This window comes from Neoarius graeffei, chromosome 4 (assembly GCF_027579695.1).
Source record: "Neoarius graeffei isolate fNeoGra1 chromosome 4, fNeoGra1.pri, whole genome shotgun sequence".
Lineage (NCBI taxonomy): Eukaryota > Metazoa > Chordata > Actinopteri > Siluriformes > Ariidae > Neoarius > Neoarius graeffei.
The window spans coordinates 104,625,384-104,637,389 of record NC_083572.1 but is presented as its reverse complement, the minus strand read 5'-3'; the positions used below and the strand labels follow the sequence as shown (position 1 = coordinate 104,637,389).

Sequence of the window (12,006 nt, the reverse complement as noted above, 5' to 3'; positions counted from 1 at the left end):
TCACCACCAAATTCGGGAAAATTCAATTTAATGGGGAGCTTAGATGTTCTTACACCCGTAAAGCTAGGGGGGCTCTGAGTGTCATATTGAAACCTCACAGGTGATTGTCCTTCTGTCTGATTCACAGGAGACAGTTTGGGCGTGCTGGTGAGTTTTAAGTGCCTCAACTGAGCTTCCCACCGATGGTCACGTCTTTGTAAGCAGCGTACAACTGCATCCTCCAGTTTCGCGACAATATTAACAGCAAAAGTTTTCACTGTCTCAATTTTATTGTCAACCATTTGTCTCATTAAACCTTCTCTGTTAATGATACTGGTGTTTGATTCAGACACTTGCGTTTCTAGATCAGTCAAACGAATTTTCATTTCATCAAGTGCTCTTCTGAGTTCGTGTATTTCCACTTGTTGGACAGACGCATGAGACACGGTAACATTTGTTTCATCTTCACCGTCATTGTTAATCTCTTCCTCCTCATTATAATCATCACCCTCCCCACCTTCAACATTAGAGCTTGTAGTTCTGCTCTCGTCCTCACCAAGATACAGGCTACCAAGGGATTCAGTGAGATGATCTACCCGTTCTCTAAAGGTAATGTGAGGGTGCGCTAGATGTGCCATTTCAGCATCAATGGATATTGGTGGCCTGTCTAACCCTCCCTGTTCAGATGACTCACGTAAAGGCTCTAAAGCCCCCTCAGCAAGCTGCTCTGCCATATATGATGAAGGACAGAAAAAGAAAGGCTATTAGTAGGCGAAAGGTGAAAAATTAAAGTTAGAAAGAAAGCGCGTTCAAGTCCTCGCTGGGGCCTCCACTGTAACGAACTCGATACGAGCCGTTAACAAATCTTGTAACTTAATGCATGAAACGTGCTTACAACATATTTCCAAAGTGAATATTTTATTGTGTGATGGTGATAGTGAGAAAGAGTGAGAGAATAGCCTTCAGGGCAGAGTCTTTAGTCCAACCACTGCGCAAGCAGTATAACAAAAACCCGCGCACCGCCCGTGCGCTTTCCAAAAACAAACAATCCTCGCCAGCAAAAAAAATAGGAAAAAAAAAAAAGGAGCGATCTCACCTCTTCAGATGTGGGTTTAAGTCCGTATGTACCTTCCTCAAAAAGGGCGAAGAAGGAAAAAAATTAATCCTTAAGCGTGTAGTAGTCAATCTATCTCGGAGCATTGAAGAGTACTGAAGGATGTCAGAAATGTCCGTGCGCCGGCTTTCATCTACCTTCATTCATTCCTCTTTCCGCCTCCCCATTCAAAAACGAGCACGTGATTTAAAGGGTCTAAGGCCATAGGACAGGGGTGAGGAGGTGTGTGCGTGTGTCAGTGACAGGGTGAGTGACAGAGAAGAACCCTATAGACTTCCTATGCTCACGCTCGCCCTGAATTTCTCTTAAAGTGAGGCTTTCTATGTCTTACTTTACATAGATACTATTTTACGCTACTGATAAGTAAAAATTTTATGTGGCTGATGCTACAAACTTTTTTTCCTGAGAAACAGTTGAACAATATTGCTTAACCGAGTCTGTAAAATAGTAAACCAATGGAATTTAAACTAAGGTTGTCGTCTTATTAAGATAAGGCATTACACTAAACAGGTATTTATTCAATATTCCACTGTTTCAAGTTGCAGGGGAAGACAAATTGCCTCTCTCTTCTTGCAGTCCCTCCCACAGAGAAAGGTTGTGGCAATTTCTTCACAACATCCTCTCTTGGAATCACAGCCTCATCCTTTTCTTTGAATGTAAATGTAGGCCTCTTGTCAGGCCCATGAGTGGTACGGCTCCTTTGCAGGAACCGTGCTTCAAGCTCAATGTGGTCAAGCTTTTCCACCAAACCGATGTAATGATGGAGTTTTTTTTTTCCCCCAGTGAATTTGGCTACCACAAAATCACCAACATTCAACGTTAGGTCCTCTTCATCATTGGTAAGGTCAAGACTGTCATCAGAACTGTCATTTAACACAACATTTCCAGTGTTTTCCTCTGAACGACTGGGTTCAAGGATCTTCTTTCTTGCTGGCTTGCTTGCTCCTTGCTTTCTCACTTTCAATTTCTTGTTTTGTCTTTGACCTACTTCCCTTTCTAGTTCTTCCTTTTCCGGGGTGTCCATCAAGATCCTTGTTCTATCCCTCTTTCTTTTTTGCTTTTCGTTTCTTGCTGGTGCTTTGGGCAGGGGAATGATGGTTTCAGGAGACCTATAGCCACTGGAATGTTGAGTTGTCATCAGAATTAGTGCAAGAGGGCGACTGGAACTGTGTGACTGAGAGGGGAAGTACAGGCGCTGGCTCCTCAAGGTTAAGGTTTCCAGATATGGCTGGTTCCTCAGGGTCAGGGCTTGCCGATGTGCCTGGATCCTCAGGGTTAGGTCTGTCTGTCACCTCAGATGTCTCAAAATCATCTCATCTCATTATCTCTAGCTGCTTTATCCTGTTCTATAGGGTTGCAGGCAAGCTGGAGCCTATCCCAGCTGACTATGGGTGAGAGGCGGGGTACACCCTGGACTAGTCACCAGGTCATCACAGGGCTAACACATAGAGACAAACAACCATTCAGTCACACCTACGGTCAATTTAGAGCCACCAATTATCCTAACCTGCATGTCTTTGGACTGTGGGGGAAACCAGAGCACCCGGAGGAAACCCACACAGACATGGGAAGAACATGCAAACTCCACACAGAAAGGCCCTCGTCAGCCACTGGGCTTGAACCCAGAAACTTCTTGCTGTGAGGCGACAGTGCTAACCACTACACCGTGCCGCCCTACATCTAATATTGACTTTTCATTGTTCAAGATGCGGCACAATTTCCAGGTCACTATGCTAAAGTCTCCTTTAGATGGCAGTATTGATCCTCAAACTTGTAGAATTAACCTCTTTAAGCTGTATTTCACTGGGTATCCAGGATCTCATCTCATCTCATTATCTCTAGCCGCTTTATCCTTCTACAGGGTTGCAGGCAAGCTGGAGCCTATCCCAGCTGACTACGGGCGAAAGGCGGGGTACACCCTGGACAAGTCGCCAGGTCATCACAGGGCTGACGCATAGACACAGACAACCATTCACACTCACATTCACACCTACGGTCAATTTAGAGTCACCAGTTAACCTAACCTGCATGTCTTTGGACTGTGGGGGAAACCGGAGCACCCGGAGGAAACCCACGCGGACACGGGGAGAACATGCAAACTCCACACAGAAAGGCCCTCGCCGGCCCTGGGGCTCGAACCCGGACCTTCTTGCTGTGAGGCGACAGCGCTAACCACTACACCACCGTGCCGCCCGGTATCCAGGATTTAAACCAGAATTGTGAAATCCCCGACTCACAGCTTACTAAACACTTGATTGATTTTACAGTAGATTCTACTGTAAAATCAATCAAGTGTTTAGTAAGCTGTGAGTCGGGGATTTCACAATTCTGATTTAAATCCTGGATACCCAGTGAAATACAGCTTAAAGAGGTTAATTCTACAAGTTTGAGGATCAATACTGCCATCTAAAGGAGACTTTGTTTTTTAATCAGCAACTAAAATAACACGTATGAAGTTATGAGAGCGAGGAATCCAAGGCCCAATCCCAATTTCTACCCCTCCCCCTCCCCCTTGGCCCTTCCCCTTGAAACTGAGTTACAAGGGATAGGGCTTGAAATTCAACCCCTATGTATTGGGATAGCCCTTCAACGATCGCATACGTCATCGCGTACCTCCGTCAGCGTTTACGTTAGCAAAACACGACTAAATGCGTCATTGGCTGCGACCAGCCGCTACAGTCAGAGCCAGAACCAGAAATCTCTGCTGGCAGGGTGTGATTTGTTAACTAACACCACTGAATGGGATATCTTTGGCGCTTCGTGCACCACATCCGACAGAATGAGGTGTCAGAACACTCATGTAAACAATAAAAGCGAGAATAACAGAACAAAACGTACGCAATCAAGCAACCGAAAACAATACTCACTCCCAAAGCTTTTTAGCAGCAGCTTGGATTTCAGAAATCGCTGCTCATTCTCAGCTCGAAAGCGAATCAAGCGGCGTGTTTCCTCTGGATAAGAACTTAAAACACGTAAATAATGGAGAAAATACATTTATGACAATCTTTCGCCGCGGGAACCGCCATCTTTCTGAAATCCGCATGAAATCTCGCTGAAATCCGCATGGCATTGTGGGAAATCACTCAAACCCCTTCGTTCGGAGTCAGCTCCAGGAAAATCTCCGTTTGGAGGGGTACAGAAGCCCTACCCCTTCCCCTACCCCTCCGTGTTAACTGGGATTGGGATACCCCTACCCCTTCACGTGAACGCGCAAAATGGAGGGGAAGGCCCAAGGGGTTGGTCCAAGGGGTGAAATGGGATTCGGCCCAAGTCTGGACCAGACAACAAAACCTTTTTGAGCGTTTAAAAGTGGCTCAACTCTAATTTTATTTCAAAACTGATTTTGGGTTTTGGACACTACTGAGGTTTTTAAAAACGATACAAAAAGTAGATACAGAAACGTGAAGTACGGCATCAAGATTGGGCTGAAAATTACAAAATGGTAAACAATTCCAGCTCAGTATTTAAATGAATCCACCACAGTGATGATGTTTACATACGGCTTTATAACCTGTTAATCAGACTGATAACTCTGTTGGAATAAAGTACACAGATTGAGGCCGATCCTAATGAATAATCTGAGTAATAAGTCGAGTAAAACTTTTTAATAATCCACTAGAAGTCCATGTGCATTTAATAATCACCCTGTTTTTCTCAGAAGAAAATAATTTAAATCTCATTCACAACACAAGCAGCAGATTAAAAAGGTGAACACACTTATCAGACTCACATGCACTCATTATAGATACACTGACACTAAGCATCACTCCATGCATGTACATTACTTTGGGTCAGCTTTTATTAAGCAGGCATATAAACACATTGTGTATGACTGGTAATTACCAACACTGACCACTAAGCGGTGTGTATGACTGGTAATTACTAACACTGACCACTAGGCGGTGTATATGACTAGTAATTACTAACACTGACCACTAGGCAGTGTGTATGACTGGTAATTACCAACACTGACCACTAGGCGGTGTGTAAGACTGGTAATTACCAACACTGGCCACAAGGCGGTGTGTATGACTGGTAATTACTAACACTGACCACTAGGCGGTGTGTAAGACTGGTAATTACTAACACTGACCACTAGGCGGTGTGTATGACTGGTAATTACTAACACTGACCACTAGGCGGTGTGTATGACTGTAATTACTAACACTGGCCACTAGGTGCGGTGCTCCGCTATAAATGCCTCAGGGTGCTGAGTCTGCAGCCTGGCTGTGACAGAGTGAATCCTCTCACATGCAGCAGCTGCGTGTGCCATCGGAGGGATGGAAACACAGATGGTGATCACGTGACTGAACTTCCTCGGCAGAGAATATGGCCGCAGGCTAACGGCGAGCAGCTCTCCCGGTAAACCCGCTGGTTGTTCAGTGCGGAAAGCTCGGCGACCTTGTTCGGCAGCGAGTTCACATTCCCCATGATACCGGAGGGAATGGATGGTTTGTAGCGCCGCCGGTTGTCCGCTAGCCTAGCCTTTAGCTTAGCCCCGGCTTTGCAGCCCCCGGGTTTCCTCCTCAGCTCGGCCGGGATGGGGTGGCGTATCCCGGCTCGCCCCATTGCTTTCAGGGCCAGCAGCTCCTCTCTCGAATAAGAGAGAAAACTGGCTCCTGGTTGCGTGTCAAAGTTAAAAATATCCATGGGATATGAAGAAAAACACACCATGTCTTTGTAAGAAGAGCAGAAAGTAAAAAGGTGGGAAAAAAAGAGGTTAAAAGAGCTAAAAACTACAGAGCTACTGGAGAGGTGATCGAACTGGAATCATCTGCATCAGGAATTTGCCAGAGAGACATTGTCTTGAAAGAAAAATATTTTATTAAAACTTGAATTCCAGTATAAAATTGTAATAGTTATTTCCAGTTTTAATGAATTGCACCTGATTTGAACTTGTTTTGAACAGGGGACTTGGTCTCTAGAGAAGTGAGAGCAGATGCAGGGGGAGGAATCAACATCAAGTGCAGATATGAGGATGAATATAAAGACAAACCAAAATCTTTCTGTAAGAACGGAGCTGATCAGTGGTGTTTTAATCAAATAACAACAAAACTAAACAGTGAATGGTCACATGATGGCAGATTCTCAGTTCATGACAGCAGAAGTGCAGGATTCTTCAGTGTGTTTATCAGAGAGCTGATTACGGAGGACACTGGAACATATTCGTGTGCTGTTGTTGTGTCTGATGAAATAGAGACCTACACTGTAGTGAAGCTGAATGTAACAGAAGGTGAGCAGCTATAATTATGGATTTTAGCAGAAGAAACATGTTGTGATTATATTTTTTATGTAAATTTACTGTATGCGTGTTGTTAATCAGAGCTAATACACACATGCACATATAAACTGATCTGATTGGTTGTGATATGCAGATCTGTCCTATGAGAAGTCCATCAGTGAGACTGTTCATGTCGGAGGAGATTTGAACATCAGCTGTAAATACCCAGAATCCCTCAGGAGTGACCCCAAGTTTCTCTGCAGGAAGACGCTGCAACAAGCTGCTTGTTTTTATAAAGGATCTGTTAAAGACAGTAGAAAGTATGTAAATGAGGGGAAATTCTCCCTGTATGATGACAGAGCAAAACAAATCTTCACTGTCAGTATTAGAAATGTGACTGAGCAGGACTCTGGTGAATACTGGTGTGGAGCTGAAGGAGCCGGGACATCTGATCATGGATACAAGGTTTATTTCACACAGATCAACCTGAGAGCTGCTGGTGAGTTTGGAGAGTCATGCAGACACATGGTCTCAGTCAGTATTATCTGAGTGTCACATATCAAATGTAACCCATATTCTGTTCCATCTGTACTGCTATCAGTCATACACTAGATTCACTCACTTTGTCATTTATTATTTAACTAAACTTTTTAACATGCTTTAGATCCATCTGTCCTAGTTTCAGTTCCAATACCAGCACAACCTTCATCATCGTCATCATCATCTGAGCTCACATCAGCTTCTCCTCCGACAGGTGATTCTGCTGAAATGCACATCACACACAGAGTCTAACTCCATGACTTTGATGTATCTGATCCCTTAGGATTGATCATCATGTCGGTTAAAGTGACTGTTTGTTTCCCTTCCAGGATTTCCAGCTTCCACTGTGATCCCTGTGTCTGTAATTCTGCTGCTGTTTCTGTTTGGAATCATATTCCTCATTGCGATTCTGTCAAAGAGACGCAGGATGCAAGGTATCATCTGTTCAATATTACTTACCAACTTTGTCTGGAACGATACATATTTACTACACAATTAACTATTTAATCTGAACGGTTTCAGATGTTTGGTGTGTCTATGTTTTCTGTTAATCTTGGTCATTAGTCAGTTACATGATCAGTAGAAGGAGTAGTGACACTGAGCCTGTCCGAAGAACAGACAGAAAACAAACGACGCATAATACAGATGAATAAACGCACCACAGGATTTTTGGCCATCACAAAATCCAAAGCTCATAAGAACAAAAGTAGTAATTTAACTACCGAATACCTGACTGTTTATTTTTTCAGCAGGAACAGCTTCCATTGATCGATGTTCTGTCCAAGGCTCACGAAATGTCTCCATCAGTGTGTGTGTTCAGTACCAAAACTTACTGTCTTTATTAAAAAAGATTGCAATATTTATATATTTTGTTTCTATTTCTCTGTGCTTACTGTCTAGGTTTATGAGAATGCTAACGACACCAGACACCTTTCTGCCTCAGACGCTGGAACTTCCAGATATTTCTCGAGTGTTAAACTACCCACAATCTCCTCTGATCCTTCTGAAAGTGTTTATGCCAACGTAATGTAGTTAAGAAGTTTATTCTACTTCTCAACTACCCATAATCCCTCCTGATCATAACGTCTACTCTCCAGCTCAGTCACCCATTATTATTCCTCATTATTCCATCCATCCTTTCATCCAGGTCAGTATTTTGCATCTTCAGTAACTGCCTCCTGCTCAGGTTTGCAGTAGATCCAGAGCCGATCTCAGGAGCACTGGACATGAAGCAGGAATGCAACCTTGGAGGAACACCACTCCATCATAGTGTCTGGAATCTTCTATAATTGTACATTAAGTGCAGATTGTTGATGGGTTTTTTTAATATAAGATCACTGTTTGTGACTATATTCATCTTTGTATTTTATCCATTTTAAATAGCTATATGTATGTGTTGTGTGTATGGAGTGCTGTATGCATTGTACTGTATGTGTGGACTATGGTGTGTTTTACAGGAAATGCAGTCTGTATGGAGAATGTATAATACTGAATATTAGAGTATGATTTTAAGTCATATCTTTACACGAGTGCTAGAAGAAAGAGACAAATCGAGACATTCGTCTTAGCCTATCTTAACCCCAAAGTCTCAATATCAGCTTGACTTGCTCACTTCAATTCTTAATTTTATTTCACATGATCGTCACCGGGCGGCACGGTGGTGTAGTGGTTAGCGCTGTCGCCTCACAGCAAGAAGGTCCTGGGTTCGAGCCCCGGGGCCGGCGAGGGCCTTTCTGTGCGGAGTTTGCATGTTCTCCCCGTGTCCGCGTGGGTTTCCTCCGGGTGCTCCGGTTTCCCCCACAGTCCAAAGACATGCAGGTTAGGTTAACTGGTGGCTCTAAATTGACCGTAGGTGTGGGTGTGGGTGGTTGTCTGTGTCTATGTGTCAGCCCTGTGATGACCTGGCGACTTGTCCAGGGTGTACCCCGCCTTTCGCCCGTAGTCAGCTGGGATAGGCTCCAGCTTGCCTGCGACCCTGTAGAAGGATAAAGCGGCTAGAGATAATGTGATGTGATGTGTGATGATCGTCACCATCTTGCTTTCTCTGATAGTGACCACACTCATTATTACTGCTCTGCACACTATCAGCCATCCTCATGCTCTCTGTCACAGTAAAGACACTGATTCAGTCATGGATTCTTTATCAGTTAAAGGAGCGCAGTGTATTTTTGCCATTTCGAATGATTTTTTTTTTATGTTGCGTTAATTAAGTACTGTTCAGTTTTGATGTTATCAGCAGGATGTTCCACAATAAACTTTTGAGAAGTTCTCTAGTGTGTCGCAGTTAGTCATCATCTCAGGCCAGTATTTAAACCAGTATGTCAGGTTATTATACACATTCAGTTATAATACAAAAGTCCGAGACCACATTTAAAATCTGGTTTTAAAAATCTGAAAATAAACCAAGTTTTCAAATTTTGAAAACTAAAACAAAAAAGGAAAAGTGCAACATCTCAAGATGTGGCACAATTTCTAGGTCACTATGCTAGAGGCTCCTTTAGATGGCAGTATTGATCCTCAAACTTGTAGAATTAACCTTTTTAAAGTAGATACGCAGAACCTTTATTTTTAAATAAATTTCTGAGTGGATAGGATCTCCATCTTTGACTCATGTATGCTGCATAAATAGGAATAAAAAAATATATTTTTTTGAGAGTTAAAATCGACTGCAAAGTTGGCATTTGAGCTGCCCTGCTGAGCCAGCCAGCCCTGAGTGCGTGACGTCACAGCGGTAACTGGTTTTAAGGCCGAGGCCTTTTACAGCTATAGACAAAAGTCATATAAATAAAAATTTATGGTCAAAGTAAGACATACCGTTACCGACTTGCTCAACTAAGACTGATTTGACTTCATTGGTTGTGGGTTGACTCTCATTAAAACAGGATGGGTGTTATAACTTATACAACATACATGTACATGCATGCATTTTCACTGGTAAAATGTAAAAGGCTAATTAAATAATCAGATGAACTGAGACAATCGCATTCTGAAGCAAATTAAATAATTTTATACCGGTAACTTCAACACACAATACAAGTTACATGTATTCATCTAAATGCAAGTAAACAATGTTTTTTTTTTTTTTTATCCAAATGAGAGTCGGAGCTTACCTGTCTGTTCTCGCTTCTTGAAGGCCGATCTTGTGGCTGATTGTTTTTGAAATAATCTGACTTTCAGTTGTTCGTTCAGTTCTCTGTTTATTCACTTCTTCCACATCAGGGTGAGATGGCAGCAATATCCAGTTTAGAAATAAGACGGCTGCTCCACTCATTCACTGTTTCTTCGTACTGTGTATTCCGCCATTACTGCTCGGCTCAAGCAATTACTAAAACCCGAGACGGAACGGGATGTCACCGGTTTTAGCAACAACTGTGGGGAGGTCATTGCCTGAGCGATCCGTCCCGTTCTGTCCCGGGTTTTAGCAAGAACCCTCAGCTCACTCCAGGAGAACTGGTGCAGGAACTCACTTTCCTTTCAAAAAATTAAAAAAAACTTTCCTTTTCTTGTAGTTTTCTTTTTCTTTAATTGTTGATACTGCACCCTCTTTCAATACAGGCTTATAGCCAACGCTCCTCAACAGATCAGATGTCTCGTACGAGTCTTCAGTAAAATGTGCAGAGCAGAGGAAAAACCACTTCATAGGCGCCCAATGTGCCTGTGAACTTCTCGCAAAACGCCTCCAAATCTTTGCAGTTTGAACATTCTTGGGCCATGAATGCAACGTAAATCCAGCTTCTGTCATGTTGTTGCACCCGCCAGCAACACATCTACATGGCGTGGCGATAAATTAACTCAAAATAGAGGACTGGAGTTGCAATCAGCTCTGTGTTTTTGTATGATGATGGTCTGACTCGTCGCATGCAACGAATGTCCTCCTCCTTACGATGAATATCCTCCTCAGAGCCTTCAGTGATGATGGCACTGATGATGATGTTTTAGTATAGCAGAAATGGCAATGAGACTGAAGGACTTCCTTCTGTGACGTTACGGACGTCAAGGCCATTCACTCAGACCGCTACCTATATAAATCAGTTTAATTGTAAAAATTACTATATTAGACTTATTGTTAACGTTTAAAACTATTCCTGTGCCATTCTTGAGGTCTCAAGGCATTTATAAACGAAAGTGAAGCCATGGCTCTGTGTATATGCTTTAAAGGTGCCCTTCCACCAAAAACGTTTAATACTGGCTCTTTTTGAAATACCATAGTTCACTCTGAGTTGCATATGCATGCTGCATGTGAAAATGTAATTCTACTCCCATTCCTGGAGGAAACCCACGTGGACTCAGGGAGAACATGCAAACTCCACACAGAAAGGCCCTCGCCGGCCACGGGGCTCGAACCCGGACCTTCTGATCCATAGCTGTGTGATATGCTGAGATTGGGGGCTGGCTGTAGTGGCCTAAAGCAAAATGTGTCAGTTTTGGAAAAGAAACAGTGAAATTAGTGCACTGCGCTGAAAGCATCTGGTATTGTCTTCTCTAATACTTACAGATTGTAGTATTTTTTATTTGTTTGTACTAATTTATTGAGCAACTGATTCTGGCACGTTTGCTTCATCAGTTAAAGGAGCACATAATGGAATTGGGGCGTTTATAATGTTGCTTTTCACAACTTTTTATTTGCTAAATTATGTAAAGTTATCTCTGTATTAATTAGGCTCTGTTGTGTTTTGAGGCTATTGCCAGGATGTTAAACAATAAAATAACTGAAACTTTCTGGAGTCCGTTTTTAGTCCATGACTTAGTGAACCAGTATCAGGATGGATTTATTGACAGACACTTCAACACACATCTGTGAGTCGCTCTGGATAAGGGGGTCTCCTGGATGCTGTACGTGTAATGATTTTTTTGTATTTTGATTTGTATGGTGTTTTTAACTATAGAAATAGAAATTTTGATTTAAATCCCTACTGAATAAGTCAGAGGAGAAAGTGTTGAGGGAAAAAAAGTCCTGAAATCCCATTAAGGTTTTTTTTTTTCATTTTATTTTTTAAACCACATAAACACTGGGGCTTGTTGAGAATATTCAGTTTTATATCTCTGACAGTACATGATTACATCCATCAGCAAACCTGAGTTCTCTGTGGGCCTTGTAACTGTCACATGAAAATATGTCTGTGAAGGTTCTCAGTCATCCAGGTCATCGTAA

General features: G+C 42.6%; 1 protein-coding gene across 1 annotated transcript; it reads left to right on the top strand.

Annotated features, from left to right (window-relative positions):
* The first annotated feature begins 627 nt into the window (after positions 1 to 627).
* LOC132884654 (polymeric immunoglobulin receptor-like) lies at positions 628 to 8,492 on the top strand. Its single transcript, XM_060918492.1, has 6 exons — positions 628 to 673; positions 6,003 to 6,326; positions 6,469 to 6,813; positions 6,979 to 7,068; positions 7,184 to 7,288; positions 7,755 to 8,492. Exons 1-6 carry the CDS (start codon positions 628 to 630, stop codon positions 7,760 to 7,762), a joined length of 918 nt encoding a protein of 305 aa, XP_060774475.1. The 3' UTR covers positions 7,763 to 8,492.
* Positions 8,493 to 12,006: the final 3,514 nt, after the last annotated feature.

What these genes read in the sequence shown, in the direction of transcription:
- LOC132884654 (XM_060918492.1), top strand. Translation starts at nt 628, where the DNA reads ATGGATATTGGTGGCCTGTCTAACCCTCCCTGTTCAGATGACTCAC. An exon ending in TCCCTGTTCAGATGACTCAC is followed by an intron (nt 674 to 6,002) that starts GTAAAGGCTCTA and finishes TGTTTTGAACAG; the next exon opens with GGGACTTGGTCTCTAGAGAA. An exon ending in GATCAACCTGAGAGCTGCTG is followed by an intron (nt 6,814 to 6,978) that starts GTGAGTTTGGAG and finishes AACATGCTTTAG; the next exon opens with ATCCATCTGTCCTAGTTTCA.